Genomic DNA, 20,033 nt, shown 5'->3' with positions numbered 1-20,033 from the left:
TTCAGGGAGGAGTTAAACCTACTCACAAACCTTCTTTATTTCAGTTTTGTTTTGATCATCCCATAAGAAATCAGAGGGAGGATCACAAATCAGGACAATTACTGAAAATGCAAGCAGGTGGCATTTAGGAACTGCCCCATGTGGATTGCACTAACAGGAAAAAAAAATTACATTCCTATACTTGGGACTGTTTTTGTTTACAGTTTCTAAAACCTTGCTGAAATGTGTTGTGGATCAGTGCCCAAGTTCCTTCTTAGTGTAGTACTTTTATGGTAAGAGTCTGTTTTGACTTTTACTTGAGTTGAAGACAGACTTTTATGTACTTCAGCATGACTTGGATTAAATTATATTTATTGGGTTTGTCCAGATTTGTATAATGTTTCTTTTTCTTGTAAAAGGTGTTATTTTTGCTTTATGAAATGTGATGCACTGAAGAGTTTTTACTGAATACGGCGAGTTAGAGGTCAACAGTATTTCAACTTCAGAATTAAAATCGGCATTATTTGTACATGTTACTCATGCAGCTTTTTTTTCCTAAATAAAGAAATTCTGAAAAATATTCCTGACAGTCAGATAAGATAAACTTTCTTTCTTAGCAGCTGATCTTATGTGGAATGCTTCCTACAAGTGTCTAACTATTTTTCTTTGCCGACCTTCCTATTAACTAAATGTTTATTTTCAAGGGTAGAGACTTCCATATCAGGATACTGTTACCAATGGATTTGCAACTGAAAAATGCAAGGTAAGATAGTTTTATGAAAGCAGTTTGTAAATGTATGTAACAAAAGTTTATTTTGATAAAAGCAATGATGGATATGCATATGAGTTGTTATTTTTTCCCAACATCAGTGTTGGTAATTAATTCTTATTGGTTTCAACTTAACCTTGCGACAAAATTGTACAGCATCAGTGTTAATAAACACTGACAATAAACATTGCCTATATCAAAATATTTTGTTGTTAATTAACTTTGAAACCTGTTGTAATTAATTGGTTGTACTTATATATACATCAGTGTACTTGGAAAAAAATGTTCATTTAAATCGGATTATTTATATAGTACCATTTGGGAAACAGAAAATTCAGTGCAAAGTTGTAAATTTAAGCAGTTATGTACTTGAAGTTAAAAAAGCTGTGCTAACCATCATTTTTCTCTTTCCTGCTCATACGTATTAATTTGCATTGCCCAACTTTTCTTTAAAAGCTCTGTTCTTATTACTGTGTTTATCATAGTAGTATGTGTGTGTGAATTGTGTGTGTGCACACGTGCAGGGATTAGTCTTTAACATTGTATTCCATACTTCTGCCTAGGCCAGCCTGCTCTGAACTGTGAACAGATGTAGTCGATAGCTTTATTACATTCTAGGTTGGATACGCATTGTAGGTAACTTTGACATTTTCGGGATATCATTTTTAAATATTGGTATATTTTATGAAGTCATATTAGCCTGCAAGAATTATGTTGTTGTTTTCAGCAAAGAACAGAGGCTTTCGTAGGTAAATGCTTAATTTTTAATAGGCTTTGGGATAGTGACATTTGAAAGTTTTAAATAACTTTGAATATGAAAACTCAAAGAAATTTTGAAGTATTGTTTACTTCCTTTGGTTTTTTGAAGAACAACTTTTATGTTGTTGTGTAGCAGACTTTCTGATCTCTTCTAAAAATCATGTACGGTGAATTTAAAATTCATACAAAATACTGTTTGTCTAGGATAGAGTGTAGCTGGCACCTAAAGAAGATACTGCATGGATATCGGCATATTTTAAAGCAGGTATACAGCTTCTAAAACCATTTCTGTTAAATGTATGCTTATAATAATTCTGAAAAGTTTATACTCGCGCATCTATTCTAAAAGTGTTAAAGAACTCTCCTTTCATTCTATAGCCAAGTTTTATTTTGAAATGCTTGAGGATTTGCAGGTCAATCTAAAGAGAGATGGATAGAATTTAGTAAATACTTATTTTTATTCAAGCTTTATTTTTTGAAGATTGAGATAGAATGATTTTTGATAAATGGCTGCTGACATTTCACTGGAATTTTTCTTTAATGTCTCGATTAGAAACAGAGTTTGTTTTTCCTTTTTTATATATATTTTTTTTTTTACAAACTGTTCATAATGCAAAGAAGAGGATTCACATTAATTATTGATAGATCTAGCTCATTCTGTGTTGTAGACAGTCAAGGAATCTAAGTTAAACCTTCCTATCCAGAAGCAGCTTTGGAACAAGGATACAACAGCTTTGCAGTCATGAACAATATTTCATTTCTGAGAAGGCATCTTTGCCACATGTGCTAGTTAGGACACTGTATCTCATGGACTGCGTACCCCTTTGTAGAACAAGGGTTGTGAGCTAGGAATAACCAAAGATACAGAGCCGAGGAAACTGAAGAGTAAATACATGCCACAGCTGAAGATACACAGGGATCCTTAATCATGCACAGCATCTAAAAGCAGGCGAGTCTGGAGAGTTCCTAAAGAAAATGTAACCAACTAAGAAACATTTTTGAGTGATTCTAAAGCTTCTGTTCTCATTGGTGAAGACTAAAGTCTTCATAAATGTCTTCATAAACACATGAAGTGTAAAGTCTTCATAAATATATAAAAGGGTAATGTGACATGATGTGACGAAGGTGACGGTTAATTTTCAGTAGTTCCCTGTGCTCTGGGAGGTTTGTTCTGTAATTGAAATATTTAAACACGTGGTATATGGTTGGGGTTTTTTATGTTAGTTGGTTTGACAATACTAGAAAAATAGATAGTTAAACTGAAATTGTTTACCACTAAAAGTTATGAGTTGAAGAAAATGAACTGATACTGCATTCTCTCCAGAGGTTGCATAGCTGTCCAGATCTTGTCAGTTTTATGGTGGAGCTGAAAACTATTTTGGTAAGTGACAGAATATATATGTGGGAGATGGGATGTTCTTATAGCTTTGGTTTTCGCTTTCGGTTTTTTACAGTTTACTGTTTGATAGATGGATTTATGTTTGGGTTTTTTTTTTAAGAAGAGGTGATTTTGTATGTATGCTGTTGATGTAATATTTGTATAAATATCCTTTAGGATTTTAAGTAAGTGAATGTACTCTTTGGAAATTGGAGTGTTGCAGAAAAATTAAAATCCCGGCAAGGGTTCTCAGTGTAGCGCTGTCCTCTTTACAACGATTTTCTTGGAATTCCTGGTATTGTCCAGATGGTAAAGAAGGATTATAGTCATACAAAGGATTATACAGTCAGTGGATTGCTGAAGGTGCTTTCACCTGTGTGACAGCTCGACCAATAAATGCAGAAAGCTTTTTTTCATAGTTCAGAGACTGCTGTTTGGGGGTTTTTTTGTTTGTTTGTTTGTTTTTTAAGTTTTTCTGGTCTGGGATTGAAGAGTAGCAAAGTCTTTAGTTAACAACATGAAACTGACAATTTCTTGTCTGTTACTAAAACATTATTGAATGAGCATTCTTGGCAAAGAATACTTGTGTACAACCTACTTGACTTAGAAATAAACCAAGGTAAGTATTCTTCAAAACAACTACAAAAATACCCTCCTGGTATTATACTGCTGGTCTATGCCGGGAATGCCTTTCCTCGGTATTGGTTCAATCCCTGCCAAACTGGATTACACTAAACCAGGAAAAGGTGCTTGGAATAGGACTGAATGTCTACATGTGGCTATTTTGGAATATTTCACAATAGTTACTCCAATCTATTTGCCTGGATACACAAGCACTCAGAAGATGAGAATGTAATGAAAGTATAATTCATTCAAAATAATAAAATAGTGATCCTCAGTGCAGATAGTAAAAACAACAGAAGACACTGCCGGAGAAGTGGGCAGAAATGATTGTTATACTGATTTTTATTAATAATTATTATATTATTTCTTTTATTTAAATTTATTTTAAATTAATAATAATTTTATTATAAATTTCTTTATTTATTTGTCCTGTAAGCATAATTTTAACTTAAGTACAGCTTTAAAGAACAAGTAGCATAACACAAATGTGGAACATACGGTTTGGTTTTGTTTTTCTCTGTAACGTGGCATCACCTTTTTGATAAAAACTTCTTTTTGAGGCATTATGACATACTTGATGAGTATCTGGACCAAAACTTATTCTTTGGGACCTTATGATGTTAAAACTGAGAAACTGATTTTTTTATTTTTTATTGCTATTTAAAGTTGTATATAGCTACTTAAAAATAATACAGGGGATTTCATACATGTGTAGTCTTTTGTGGCTGTGGAACCCAGGAGACAGCTGTGGGCTTAATAGAACCTTCTTTTGAAATGTTCTTTCAGTCAAGATGCTTGACTTCAAATTTATTAGCTGAAAAAGAGGCACAATTGATATTTGCATCCGAAGACTATTTTGTCAACATCTGTGGGGTTTTTTTAAATTGCAGATGTTTTCATTACCAGTATCTGAAGTAATTTACCAAACAGCTTCTTTGTCTGCTTTAGCTGGAGGCTATAACAAAACAAATGCAGTGTACAGTTAATTTTACATAGGCTTAGTATTTTTGAATGAATTGCAAAAATCACATGACTAAATAGATGCAAAAATATTGAAATCTCTCTTAATGATGTTTTTAATGTTCTTTTAAACAGGAAATTGCTTTAAAGAATACACAAGACCTGCATATACCGCGACCGCCAGAATACTACTCCTGCCTTGTCAGAGATCTAGAAATATTGGGTTGGAATAAGTATGTTTGTTCTATTTCTTAACAGACGTTATCTTTAGAGTATCTGTTCTTCTTTTGTATTTCTGAGTGGAACGTATCAAATGTACTTGTTCTGTTAATTTATCCTGTTCAGAAACTGGTTTTGCTTTAAAAATTCTGTTGTTTTGTTTTTAATTAAAACAAACAAACAAAACAAAACAAACAAATGAAGAAACAAACCACAAAACCAAACAACAAACCTGTATTAACTCTGAAGGTATATTTTCAGTCTCAAATAACTGAGCTAAAAGGTGAGATGCTACTACTAAGAAATCAATTCTTCTTTGGCCTATAAACTATTGGCATAGTAAACGTATTTAATACAGCTTTTATAGTTCTCCTTTTTCTTCCTTTTTTTCCCTACTTTGTACATCTTTTTTTGACTATTCCCATATGCTATGGTTGATCATCGTGTACCTTTATGCTTTCATAAAAACAGTTCTTCCATTTTTTAGAACTATTTTTAAAGAACAGTTCTATCTTGCTTTCCATAGCACAAGGATCTCCTTAGACAAAGGAATAACATAGTTAATCCACAAAAAGGTAAATCCCGCCCCCCAAAATGTCAGTAGAGGGGAGAATTTGGAAAGCTGTAAATCCAGAACTTCAAAACAGCCAGCTCTTTGCGACACCCACAGAGAAACTTATATATGTTTTTTGCTACCCAGATGGGTTTGAGCAGAGATGAGGGCTATTGAAAAGCATTCCTTAGCCTCCAAAAACTGTGCAAGCAGACCATGTTTGGAGGAGCAGAGGGGGCATTTCCAAGTGGGGAAAAAGGTTGGTTATTGCACCAGGAGAGTATGAACTGTGTCCCTTGAGGATGGAGGCTCAGTGCACCCAAGGACATGGTTTCATGTATATGCTGTACTATAAATTGGGTACCTGTGGAACAAGAAGTGACAGTTCAGGTCGTCTTCTGGGGGAAGGAGAACTAGAAGTGAATTTTTTCACCCCAACTAAAATGCTTGCTTTAATACCATGGGAAAGAATGTCACATTAGGAAAGGATATTTGACTTTGTTGAGGAATGAAATGTACACATAGCTGCCTCTGGGTGCCTTCTCATTAGGGTCTTGAATGAGTGCAAACAGATTATATTATTCACAGTCCCATATACTCTCAAATGAGCTCATAAAGCAAATTTCGTTTCATCCTCCTACAAAGGAAAACAAGGTTGTTCTCCTCATGCCTCCTATAGAAACCTGAAGGAACACACAGTTGTGCTCAAGTACCCAAGGTCCATGTAGAAGTTTTTCAGAAATCTGCAAAGCTTCCTGTTGTGCAGACTTTTACTTGAAAGGCTTTAACTGCCATCACATGTGCCACCGCTGGCAAGTTCTCTGATACTGAGTCTTCTACTCCTCCAGCAGAGAGCCTAGGATGGACTGATTTCTGTCCTTTCCCCTAGAACCTCCAGGAGACCTCTATAGGGTTGAAGAAGGTAGTTGTTTCTGTGCAGGGAGGCATTAAAGAAATATATTTGAAGGCTGTCTTTAACTAATAATATACAATTAAACTCACAGGGCCTCCTTTCAAGGAGTTAAGATGAAAGATTTTGTAGGATGTTGAAGTTTTGAATGAGAAGCTACTTTTTAGTTTTGGTAAAAGTTGAAAGTTAAAAAAAAGTCAACATTTGTGGTTTTCAACAAGGCAAATCTACTGTTACCTTAGTCTTGGATGGCAAGTTAACTTTAACAAGTGCTTATCTTGCTAAATGAAATAAAGAAGCCTTGGGTTTAAGAATAGTTCTGAGTTTTCTCACCTGATTTGTATATAAATAAACCATGTGATTAACATTAAGCAGGAACTTGCTTTGAAGACCCACTTTTATTTAAAGATTTAAAACATCCTTGTTAAATCAGCTGAAGTGTTTTCAGTGATTTCCATTATTAAGTATGTAGCTGTGCCAGCTGATGACATACTCTATTCAAATTTCTGAGACTCAGGTCTGAGAATATTAGTTAAAATTTCCTAAACACATGGGAAATAAATTTTGAATCATGCCTGCTCAACCCAAAATGAAAAAAAAAACCAAACAAAAAAACCACAAAAGACCAAAACCAAAAACCACTTCAAAAAGCTCATGCCAGCAAAACAGACACTGACATACAATAAATATACTTTAAAGATATAAATATAGAAAATGTACTATGTCTATAATTTGATATATAAATATAGTATATAGCTAAATATACTAAAAATACACTTTGAAAATACAATTTGGTAGCTTATCTCAAAACCGATATTTCTTCTGACTTGCTGCACATACAAAACATCCAGTGGTTTATTATTAAAAAGCATATCAGTGTTTTATCAGAGAGCATGCTTCTAGGGCAGAATTTGACCTGGTTTCTAGGCAAAAATGGTCTTCATCTAGACACACAACTTATGCTGTGCTTTTGTCCAGTGTTGTCATGTAATTCAGTAAACATACACCTCTTGATTGACTTATGTTACAGATAAGGACTCTATCTGACTGGGTTTTTTTGGTTGGGGAAGTCAATCATTACTCAAAGGACTGTGCTTTACATACAGGATCATATCTGGTTTACTATGAGTTGGAAGGAGAATAACCTAGAGAGGCGATTTGAAGTATGTTAGTAAGTTACACCTTTAATTTTAGTGTGCTTTTAACAATATAATGAACTGCTAAGAAGGCCTGTTAACCTAGACTGATTTTGAGTTGCAGGTGATACATATTTGCATGTTAGTTAAAAACATCCTGGTATGGTCTTTCAGCATAAAACTAAACCTGCATTTAGTACCGGCAGTAAGGATCTATCACTGCTCACACCTTGAGAAGCCTCCAGCTTTATCAGGATTTTTCAGGATTTTCCTATTTATCAGGATTTTTCTTAGAAAAGAACTGGCTTGTTGTGGACCCTAGATTGGCTTTTGCTAGTGAGTTTTGGGTCATGCTGGAAGCTGACTGCATCCAAATCCAACTGAAAAACTGAAGGATACTTTGTTTGAAAGAGAATCCGAGCAATTGGCTATGGCTCCTTTACCTCTGAAGTGAGTTAAGAAGCTCTCAGGTACGGCACGAATTTAGTGTGTTCTAATGGCTTTTATCTAAGGGGTATGTGAAGTTTCTCAGAAGCAAATTGAAGACATTATCTGCAATGATCTTATACCTCTTTCCTCCTAAACCACTGAAGGTACAAACAGTTATGAGGATTGCAAATGGGCAGGCTGCTGTGATTAGATATAATCACTTTCTCTGTGACCCAGAAAACTTGATTCTTTGACCTAATTTAGGGAGGGTGAATATGCTTTCATATCCAAATACTTGTACACAAAAGTCACAGTTCAAACGTTATAAAATTGTACCAGTTTTTTAACACTAAGTGCTGTCCTAACAGGTGAGGAGCTCACAGGAGGATACTTCAGTCGTTTTATGAACATGGAAAAATACCAGCACAAATCTGATCAGCTGAGGTGGGAGAGAGTACACATGTACTAGTAGTAAGCTATAGGAAAGGCTCTTCTAATACTATCTCATAATCTGGCAAGTTGATTCAATGACAATGTCTTGGGAAGCTAAATTATCGACTATAAAACAGTTGTAGGACTCTTATCACCCTCATGTGGATTCATAAAGGTTGCTAGTATCTCCTAAGTCCATGGTGTGAGTCATGATCTCTGAAGTGTCAGTGCATTTCTGCTTGATACTTGCCAAGTTTCTTCATAGAAAGTATCTTCTGTTGCCTTCCCCATTTCCAAGGGAATCCTGCTTTGTCGTGTGCTCTCAATCATTTGTGTGTTATGCTGAATTACAGTACTGCAGAGATTTAACTGAGGCTTTCCATCTTGATGGTCATTCCCTTTTTTTCTGTGTGATAAAATGACGGAGCCTACAGAGGAATAAAGGTTTATATAACTGAAATATCACCTATGTAAACAATTCCTTATTTGATTACACAATCATATGAAGAAGTTCATGTGACTTTTACAGTGTTGTCCAACTTTCTCCAGTCCTAGAAACTGACCCTGTCATCTCTTCTTATCCAAAGAATGGTAGAGCGATGTTACAGAACAGGCAGTAGCCACAAAGCTACGGAGTTCCTTTTTTCGATCTGGCATGGAAAATGGAATCCTCCTTCATTCTCCAGAGGCAGTTTACTGTTTATACATTCTGTTGAGAAGAAGGAAGGCTAGCTATGGATTTTCATTCTGGGCATTCTTCAACCCTGTGTGCCCCTTGTCTGAGGAGTTTTTTATTCCTTGGTGCTCCTGTTTGTGAAAAAGTTGGAAGGGAAGAGAAAATTTTTACTAGAAAACCTCTATGGTTTGTAATGAATAATACTTAAAAGGTGTTGTGTTGCTTAGGTTGAATAGTTGTCTTCTGCTAGCGGCTAGTTGTGGAAGTCAAAATTAAATAAAAATCATAAGACTTAATAATTTCCAGATTGCTCTGGATTGTAGTGGTGCTTCATAGCGGTGAAGATCTACATTTTATTATAGTTTTTTTTCCTCTTATCTCCAAGCTCAGTGAAAATCACATTTTAAACTGGTTTTAAAACATACTTTAACTGAATTCTAAAACTAAAAATATGTTAAAAATTAAATAACGGACAGAACTTGACAATCATTTTATGATGTATCCCTCTATACCTAATTAAACAGGTAGCCAATATTGGTGTTCTTAGCACCTTTCCCAAATGGTTGGTTTTTTTTAAAAAAGTTTGTCTAATTTACACTGTCAATAAAACTGAATGTGAAGGTTCTTTACAAATATGATTGAACATAACCATATTGTCACTATATTTTTAATATAATGATGTGCGTATATTTATATTTTAAATATATAAATGGGTGCACATATGTATATATGTTTATTTTAGAGGCTGTCAGATTGTTAAACTAATTGCAAAAGTACCGAACCCTTAAGGATTTCAGAAATAGATTTTAAGATATGTACGTCCATTGCTATCTAAGAAATAAAAATAATTTTTTAATCTCGTTCTCTCCCACCCAATATAGAGTAAGGAATTGCAAAAATGTTTGATTTTGAACTAAAAAAATCCATACCTGTCTGGCATTTCAAGACTGAAGTGGTCCAAACAAGATGACTGTCAGAACAGATAATTTTAAATCGTGAACACCTTGACAGCATCCCTTTAATTTTTCCGTTCTCTTTTGCTATCTAACCTCACAGTGCATTGATGAAGGCACCGGTTGTACTTTGTTTTGGACACTGCTGTATATTTTATTGCAGTAACCATTCTGTGCCTTAGCTGCTGGTTTAGGATTTCCCCACCCCAGGCAACAGTAGATGGAGGGGTGGGTTATAGGTAGTTTCTTATCTTTATAAAACCTTGCGATATAATTTTGAGGTAAAGTTGGAACAAAGTGGGAGTAATGATTTTTTTCCAATTAGAGGAAGAATGCTCTAGTTCTTTCTAAATAAATTGAGTTTAATTGACTACAGTTGAGTTACACTTTTATCAAGACTTGTATTCTTTCAACTGTTGTGGAGAAAAGGAGTGTGAACATACTCCCAGGCAGCTGTAGGACTATTTAATATTGTATTAAAATTAATCAGCATTAAACATGAAATAATTTATCTCTTTCCCTACTTAATACCACTACTGCTTTTTCCATCTGTATTTTCCAGTTCCCTCATACTGAGGCTACGTCATTTATGTAGATCATTTTCTTTTTGTCTTTTCACTTCCTTCCCGGGAATGTGCACGCCCTTTGGTATATGTCCACTTCTTCTTGTACAGGCTTCTCTGTTGCCAGTTTTACTTGAAAGAGAACCATTTTTCCCAGCATGCTGGCGCAAGTGACTGGGCTACTATGCAATGGTTTTAAAAAAAAAAAAAAAGTTACTTAGGCCAGCAAGGAGATGCTTTCTTTGAACTCTGATAGGCCTTTCCATCAGTCTAGGTGGTAAGTTGTACAACAATCTTGGACTGCTTTTTATCTTTGCACCCGAATGACATAGTAAAAATGCCAAAATACCCATGTGCCCAGTTCACTGGTAAATATATGGAGAAGTTTGAACCTTTCTGGCAGTTGTTGAAGCTACTCAGCAGAACGTATTTCTAGAGAACAATGTATTTTACAATTGTATTCGTCTTCATTGTTGTGGGAAGCACAACTCAGTGACATCTTAAGCAAAGAGTCACTGATTATGTCAGAAGTTTTAAAACTTATTTACATTTAGTATGTACTTGCTACTTGTTTGGGTGCATGTATACTGTGTAAAACTGTCATGAAACAAAGGCAAATCATCATAAATAACTCATTTTGTACCTGTTTGGGTACTGCTTTCTGCAGAAAATCAATTTCAGAATATGAACCAATATCCCCTGAATTTTCCACAATAATAGTACTGATAATAAAAGAGAACTTCATTGAAGAGAAAAGCAAATCAAGAGCATAAAAGTCTCATACAGTAAGAAACTGCAGAAATGGATCAAAGATTTGACAGGAAGTTTAATGTGTACATAAGTAGAGGCTGACAGGAACATGCTGTGTGTGTCAAAGGTTCCCGTGATGGAAAACTGAAACACAGTGCTCACTGACCACAGCATGAGCCTTGACACACATTGTAAATAACCCAAAGATATATGACTGCATTAAGCAGCAGACTGGTGTATTAACAGCAGTAAATCTAGAACGGCAGAAACGGTTGGCGTATAGGACTTCCTCTGCTCAATATTTGTAACAGACTAATAAGAGTATTGCAGACATTTCAAACTTCTTGCAATGCTGTTAAGAGTTTTCTTCTCTCTTTCAGAGTCGCACACGTGGATACCGCTCTTACCACAATCAAGCTAAAAGCTGAAGATTCTTGTGGTCGACAGCATCTCATCACTCTGAAGTTAAATGCAAAGGTGAATTTATGTGGGAGAACATATTTTAAGGCTTCCTTGAAATAAATGGATTTTTCTTAATTCATAAAGATTTTAGGGAGTTGGTTTGTTTGTTAGTATGTCTGTTCTGCGAGATAACAGTGGGGTTTTTTTGAGAAATTTTTTAATACAAAGTAGAGTTTTCAAACTTGAACTGTATTTAATATTACATTATCATTATCTGTAAGAATCTTTTCATGTGAAACTGTGCATCACATGAAAACTACTTTATGATATTGCAATTGTTTTACTGGATTCCAGACAAAGCCGTCTGGGAGACTTTCATTCATTATCATTCCATCCAGAGACTATGCATATAACAAGAATTAGAGGATGTTGGGTTGCTTCTTTAGCAAGTCTTACTGTTAAAGCTATAGATATAAAGATTTCTGAAAAACGGACTACAGAAGTGAGTTCCTTATGTTAAAAATATTTCTTTTTAGTCTAAATAATTGGCTGATTTTGACAGCGCTTGCAAAGCAAATTCATGGCGTGTGTGGAAGCAGACAAATTTTAATTCTTCCTGGTACTTAGAACCGAACTCATTCTTCATAGAATTTCTCATTTCAAGACATAAATCTCTTATCAGAAACAATGAATATCCAGGCTGTATGGTGACAATTGTATGGTAATGGCTGTTGTCTTCAGAAAACCAGTCTAGGGGAAAAAGCGGATCCAAAACTGTCTAAAGGTTGTTGTTTGGGACTATCCTTGGTCCATCATCTGGAGTAATAACCTTGAAGGGATGAGGAGCAGGCACGATATTGTAAGATTAAGTTTCACCTTCACAGACATCCTATATTCCTTTAAACACCAGGAGTTTTTTTTAGTTTTACAGAGACAAGCTTATTTTGCCTTAGAGGGGGAAAAAAGAGCCTGTGGAAAAAGTACTGTTTGGGAATTGAGGTTGGTAAAGTGGATTTAAAAAAAAAAAAAAAGAGTAAAACTATCCTACATGCACAGAGTAATGAATACATAATTAATTTGCTAGTCAGTCCGTTATTAAATACATGAATGGAAAAAATACATCAGGAAGTACAATTATGGTCTATTTAGCTGGCGGGGAGAGTAACCAGCCTGTATTGTCATTGTTTATAAAGGAGCTGCTATCCCATACTTAGTATGACAGTAGAAATGAAGTGCAGCCTGTTGCCTCTAAGTTTTTTCTTGATTTTGTGGTGGCTGAAGTATTTTTAACTCTTTGGAAGTATAAAAGTGCAGAAAAAACATACAGTGCAATACCCATTTTTACCAAGCAGCTGCCGTGGTCAAACGCTGTTACGCTTATGCATTGGCTGGTTCTGTTTAGCCTTAACTTGTCGCTGTACTGTAAGGGGAAGTGAGATTACCGTTTTCTGTTCTTGTAAAAACTTGTGTATTTTCTTTATAGTAAGAAAATATCTGAAGTTGAGACCCTTAAATAGCAGAAGAAAGCATCGTCTAACAACTAAGGATATAGTGTAATAAAGAGACTAGATTATCCAACTTGTCTGTTGTAACAAGTAATCATCAATTTTTTTTTTTTCTTTTTTTCAAGTGATTGTTATGATGAAGGATCAATTGCTTGTCCTTTTTAAACCATGTCTGGCATTTAAACTTGCCACAAGAGAAAATTTATATGTGAAACGTGGTTTTGGTGACATGGGGATTTGATTTTCCTTCATATACATATCTAATACCTTTGAAAAGGCTTTGCTGAAGTATTTTTTGAAGGGATTTCTTTTAATAACCTGCTTTAATAAAAGTATGCTTATTTTTGTTATGCTGTTTCTTTGATTAAGGTTAGTACGTGAGCCAAACCTCTCCTCCCTAGCATATATTGCTGGCTCTTGTCTGTATTCTGGCAGATGGGTTTGTTCAGCCTTGTCCTCATGGATGCCATACAGTGAAATGAGTTTATAAGCCTGTCGACAATGTTTTCAGGAAGAAACTCTTCAATAAGTGATTTAGGAAATTCTTTTTCATAAGGTTATCGTGTATTGAGATAATCCCCTAAATTCCTTTGCTGTAATTCTTAACGGTTTGGATGTGTTTTGAGGACTTTTCCGTAATCCGTTGTCAAATGTTTCCACCTGTTATCCTTGCCTTAATGTGCTTCGTGTTAGGAACTGTCCTTTCAAAGCACTCGCTCTCTATGAACTGCATTTGTACAGTGTCTGGGAAACTTGGGGCAATCGCCTTAAACCTGGAAGAATTGGGAATGGTCATATTGTCGTTAGGTATGTTAGCCAAATCATGTGCTACACAATTTTGTTTTTTGTAAATGATGAGGCTTAAACCTTTAGAAGAGGATATATTGTTTAAGGCTCAGATTACATTTTGTGAAAGAGTTTTCTGATTTATTTTGATGAAAATGGCTGTTCCAGAAATCTTTATCCATTCACAATTTAAATAAATGACTAGAGAAGTTTCCTGAAAACAAAGCATGCATCTTTGCAAGTATAAAACCAAATACCTTGGGTTTTATTTATTAGATTTCATTTTGTATTGCATGAGAAGTAGGTTGGGTGCTGGCCATTTCAGATCCCAAGAATTCAAATAGACCACTGCAAGAATTTGCATGCCGTGTAGTAATCAAGATGCTTTGGTAATTATCTGAATGATTTGGCAAGGGTTATGAAAATACTTTTTCTAGATAGTTAGCTGCATGCCCAAAAATACAACATAAATATTTTGTTTAATAATTGCTTAAATTGTTCTAAGGAATAATAGGATGATTTCTGACATATACATTTGAATGTAACTGTAATAACATATGCTGTCATTGATATGCTCTGGTATAGTATTTTAAAATACTATCTCCTGGGGAATCACTCAGCTTATTTTACATAGCATTTCGCTCTGCAAGGTCTAAAAACATCATGTACATACGTACAGAATCACTGTTGCATACTCCTTGGCAATTATCTGGTGCAGAGTACAATATTGTGCTCTCAAAGAAAATTTGACTAAAAACGCAGGGAAAAAGTGCTGTAGGTTTTTTGGTTTGTTTTGGTTTTTTTAAGTAATATAAAGTTAGTAGAATCTGTTTGCAAGCACTTGTTCAAAGGCACCCTACAAAAGACTGCATAAAATGAATTTACTTACCAAGAAAATAAACACATAATTGGCTAGTGCTGCTGGGATTTAAATGAGGGAGTCCTAAAACCAATCCTACAGAAAAATTGCTGTGACTTAGTCTGTTCTAGGCATTGTTTTATACGTTGAAAACAAGTTTATTTCTATGCAAGCATTGAAGTATTTCATGAAAAATAATACCTACAATAGAAAAACACTAACAGTACACTGTCTGCAATACAAGAACGGTAACACTACACTAAAAGAAACTGTAACAGCTTTTGTGGATATACATTTCTAAGTTGTAACCGCCTCCTGTCCAAATCAGTTGTTTCGCTTCTCTTGCTCTGTCACTGTTGTTTAACCTGTCTGCTGCCACTTTGATAAAATGGTAAAGCACAAGATATTCAAGTTGTAGGAGTTTGTCTTCAGGAGGTGGATACTGAACAGAAAGCACACATGAAGGCAAATTAAAAAGCAAGTTTAAACAAATTTCTGTGAAATCCATAAATCCACTAGATTATTATTAAAATGAAAGCAATGAAGAAATGCTCTAGGGAAGCTGTCTCTTTTTTGCTCTTTGCCATAGAGAACAACTGGAAACTAATTACTGTAGAATTATATTTTACATAAAATAGAGACACATTTAAAAAATTCTGATAAGTTGATTGCCCCATGTCTGATAAATAAGAACAGTGTCTATGTCTGGAGGTTTGCTTTGGATGGAGAGTGGTTATGGGAAGCAGCACAGCTAAACTTTGCCTCTTCGTCTTAACTCCCTTTAATTCTGTGAGGAAACTGGGGCTTTTTTTTCCTGTGTCTCCCCAAACAAGATTCTCTGTCACATCTTCTGGTGTTGGCAGTTGATGCAATACTAATGCGATTTCTAGAAAACTGCTGTGTACGTCATTGGTAGAATTTGAAAGGTTGCATAGGACTGAAGGAGGCAGCTTCTCAGGTGAATAAAATTTTGGATAGGTGCTCTTAGAAAGGACAAGGTTTATTTGTAATTAGATGTTTCTTTCCTCTGCTACTTTTTCAGACAGTATCGGGGTTTTTTTCCCACAGATTTCCTATTGGATGCTGAACAGCAATAGGTTTATTACTGTAATGAATAGTCAGTGGTTATTTTTGGAGTTATCAAACCTTTTCTAGCTTCAGTTTTCTTAATACAGCTATTTTTTCTTTTCCTCATTGATACCTTTTAATTTGGGGTGGGGGACAGGGAGTTGTTTTAATTTGGGGTGTATGTTCATTCATCTCTCTAAATAGTGATGTACCTCCTCTGATAACTTTCAGTTTCAAAACAAAAAGCGTTGCCAATCAGAGCAAATATTCTACTTTAAATGAAAATTATTTCTTGACTTGTGAAAGGGTTGGTGGTAGGTTTTTTTTGGTTGGTTTGTTTTTTTTTTTGAGTTTCTTATCCAGTGCAGGTAATTGAGGAGAAATTTTTTTAAGTATTTGATGTTTTGGTCTTAAGTTCTTTTTTAACATGTGTTTGTGAACACTGAACACAGAAAACTCTGATTCTCCTGCCTTTACTAAAAACTGGTATATAAAAACTGTTTACATGTAGATTTCTTCTTTAAATGATAATTAACATTCATAACTATTTCTGAAAATGCTTTACATACTGTTTCCTCTTAGAGCCAAGTTCTCAAGATGCTTGAAGTGCTCATATTTCGTTATCAAATTTGGCAGCTGAGTATCAGTCTGACTTTAAATCACTTGGAATAAAAAAAAAAAAAAAAAAGAAAAGAAAAGAAAAACTGTATTTTCTTTCTCTCCCTCAGTATCCAACAGAACCACCGGATTGCCTTGTGGATTTTCCTGTTCGGTTTGCTGTTTCTTGGATGCCACAGGTAAACTGCTGTACTATGCATCTTTTTTTAATAACCGAGATACATATGCAATACGTAGGTGGTAATGACGGATTGGACTTTATTTTTTCACTCCATTTTTTTTCCCTGTGTGCATTTTACTTTTATACATGCTTATGTAAATGTAATAATACTGAACTCCATATTCCTTGTGATAGTGTTTTAAATAGTTCCCTTGCCATATTGCATGTTGTATGCTTTGCACTCATACTGGCTGTTTGTTCTTAAGTTGTTCATACGGCTGAAATATCTTTAGGAATGATATTGGGAAAATATATGCGCAAGAAACGATCGTCTTACGGAAAAGAAGCACCGTCAAAAGCTGACAGACATTAAAAAAAGGCAGTCCCCCAGTTTGTTATCCTGTATAGTTTTCATAACATAAGAAAACTTTTTCAGTTACAATCAAAAGAACAACAGGAAAGTACTTGCTAGAATTCTGATTTCATAGTTTAACTGATATTGTTAATATAAAGAACCAAGAGCCATTGCCTTTTTTTAGTCTCTCTTGCGTTAATTCATCTATCTTTTTTCCTTAATAGAGCATGTATACTTGATTAAATGGATGTAAATGTGACCACTTAGATGGAAGTTAATTTGAATTATCTCTAGAAAATAGTTGATGTTTAATTTCATTTAATTCAGGAAAACAGATTTTACATAAATGGTTGCATTTCATAATTCTAACTCTCACGAGGGTTTCTAGCCATCAATAAAGCCTGTCTTTATGGTACTAAATTTACATAGGGAACATGGCTGAAAGGTTGCATCAGAATGATTTGAAGATGGGCATATAATTTTGACTGCAAAGCTCAAGGTTCTGTGTGTCACCTCAGATCCTCTAATATGCGAGCTTGAGGAAATAACTGCAAGAACGGACCATTGCAAATGAAAAATATATTTAGTTTCACATGTAATTTTAGGTTTTGATTCTCTGGTATGGTTTGCAACAATTTAAACAGATATTGTTTTTCCCTTAAATTATACTGGATTCCATATACCACAGGCAGGATTTTGAGTACTGTTTCTAACCTCGAATTTTATGCATACTTTTAATAGTATTTTATTAATTTTACAGACTTGCAATTTATGTTGCCTCAAATTAACAACATTTCAAATATCCTTGCTAGTCGTTGCTTCTCTGTGTTTACTGTTAGAAATTTTAAAGCTACTAGCTGGACTTAAGTTTTAATAAAATGGTCTTGAAAAACATGATATGAAGCAACCTTCTTTCACAAGTTAAAGATGGGAGCGAATATATTAATATTGACATTACAACCAAGTAAAAATCCAGTGTTAAAAATGCGACATGCTAATGCTTGAGATCTTAAAATCTTTTTACAGTTAGAATTACCTATGGACTCCTTGAAAACATGAACAATAGATGTTTGTATGTAACTGGAGACCCTGTTTTGAAATCGTAAGGTACTGATTCTAGCTGCAGATAGCCTGCTGTAATACTGAACCAAATACCAGCAACCTGTGCATCGTGCTGACAGAAATGCTTTAGTTGTGCAGTCTTTTTTGAAAATTGACCTTATCTGTGTGGGTGACGTGAACGTAACACTTCTGGGGAAAAAAAAAAATGTGTAGTAATCGTGTAGATTGTGTTTATTTTCAAAATACATGGAAATCATTGCAGCCCTGGTAAAATAAGGGTTAAGCTTAGATAACACTGAAACACCTCTGGTAGCAGAATTTCGCAGGTCCTCAAGTGGTTGAAAATTTTGGTTCCTAAAAGGGAAAAAGAACACACTATACCTATTTTCTAGTAAAATAACATGAAGTTTTGATACTGATAGGTCTTAAATTTTAATAGTTGTTGGTCATCTTTAAGGTAAAAACTGACAAAGCTTAACTGAAATTATGCAATTGCACTACAGAATATAAACTCCTGTGAAGGAAAACAGATTTCAGGTAATTGATTTTCTTTTGCCACCCCTCTGTGTGTGCTGTTGCCTATTTCAGGTTCTTTTCAGTGCTCATGGACTTTAAACTTGAGGGGTTGTTGGGTGGCTGGTTTTTTCTTTTTTTTTTTTTTTCCCTCTCCGTATAATAATAGACATGGCTTTATGGCATCCATATTAAAAATGGGTAATTTTCCTTATGGTCCCTGTCTTCCTGCTGGGTTGATAATGTTTTGATGTATTTTTCTTTTGCTCTGATGAGAGGTCTGCTGCTGCTGCTCTGACATATTCATTTGGATGAATAATTATAACTTGCACAATGTCAAGCTGAAGATGGTAGGGTTTTGTGCGTCATGACAAGCCTAGTAGCCAGTGCAGGTGTCTCACAGCATGATCAGCAACAGCCAGTGTATTCTGGCTCAGAGGAGACATTTTAGAGTAGTAAGAAATCAGCACCAAGGGCAATGCTGCTGCTGCTGCTACTGTTCTAAGTGCCAAATAAATGCAGAGTGCTTCTCAATGACAAGTGCAAGAACATCTACTTATTTCAGTTATATTCTTTTTCTAAATAACCAGAGAAATGTGCCGTCTCCACATTTTAGCACACGCTGTAAGCGTGGTTCTGCGCTTTCAGTGCATCTATATTCTGCTGCCCTCACATCAGGGTATTGTTCCTATACTGCCCACTGCCCACCTGGCTGGCTACATGAAGGTCAGGAGAGTGGAAATTAATGACTAATGAGGTCATGCAGCCAGCCAACAATGAAACAGTAATACAAGATTCACAAGGTATAGTGGTATGAATGAGATTATTCTTTGGTTATTTTGATGAAAACACAGTAAAAAGCATTATAATTGTGCTTTTTCTTAGCAAAGGAGCTTCACAGACACCAGCTTTATGTGCATCTATAAATACAAAAAATGGAGGCAGTTGACAAGACACTTTATAAAGATTTCAGAGTGCTGGGTCTCAGTTTCATTTCTGCTAAGGAAAAAAGTTCCCAAACAAATCTAGGGAGTCATAAATTATTTAGGTGATACAGGTGATCCCTTTTCCATCCAACAGCTGCTCACTTTATTAAGTTGTGTTCTATCTGAATTCACAAAGGGCAAGCGGGTAACAGCACCTATAGTTTAGGCTACTTTACCTTTTCCATTAGGAGGCTTTGCAGTTGTTCTAATTTTGGATAAGCAAATTTTGTGTTAGGAAGAATTGTAGCAAAAAAAATCTCAATGAAATAAAGATCACATTTTTATCTTTTTTAAAAAATAATTTTTAATGAATTGTTCTGTATTTACCTTAATTAGAACATCCTTACTACCATTTAATTAATATTTAATTTCTCCAGGATTTGGATCGGGTGTTTGAAACTTGGCAGAACGGCCATATAGCCATATAGCACTTCTGAAAAGTTACTGCAAGGCTTCATGGATTTTACAGCAGGCGCAGACTCAAGACTTCCGCTTTATTCTTCCCAGCCTCTACGGCTCTAGAAATCAGACCCAAGAGCAGAGTGACTTTTTTTCTGTTCCTTCTTACTCCTTTAATTGAAGGAAACAGCGTATGGACAATAGGGATCAACTTGGGGAAGTGTTTGAAT

The 20,033-nt window shown here is 35.0% G+C and overlaps 1 protein-coding gene across 3 annotated transcripts in view; it reads left to right on the top strand.

Annotated features, from left to right (window-relative positions):
• The window catches only part of FANCL (FA complementation group L), a 31,655-nt gene that overhangs the window by 2,543 nt on the left and 9,079 nt on the right, over positions 1–20,033 (top strand). The window contains exons 1-7 of one of the 3 annotated variants that reach the window (XM_087775558.1): positions 228–272; positions 684–742; positions 1,712–1,772; positions 2,832–2,888; positions 4,605–4,702; positions 11,471–11,567; positions 16,439–16,507. In XM_087775558.1, coding sequence (XP_087631684.1) covers positions 270–272; positions 684–742; positions 1,712–1,772; positions 2,832–2,888; positions 4,605–4,702; positions 11,471–11,567; positions 16,439–16,507 — 444 coding nt within the window. In that variant the 5' untranslated portion in view covers positions 228–269. Of the gene's footprint in view, positions 1–227; positions 273–683; positions 743–1,711; positions 1,773–2,831; positions 2,889–4,604; positions 4,703–11,470; positions 11,568–16,438; positions 16,508–20,033 lie in introns of those variants that run through there. The other 2 variants (XM_087775557.1, XM_087775559.1) reach the window with 2 other exon arrangements.

Source organism: Nipponia nippon, unplaced genomic scaffold, assembly GCF_047370975.1.
Source record: "Nipponia nippon isolate SJK-2023a ecotype South Korea unplaced genomic scaffold, ASM4737097v1 scaffold_4, whole genome shotgun sequence".
NCBI classification, from domain to species: Eukaryota; Metazoa; Chordata; class Aves; order Pelecaniformes; family Threskiornithidae; genus Nipponia; species Nipponia nippon.
This window is presented reverse-complemented; position numbering and strand designations above follow the sequence as displayed.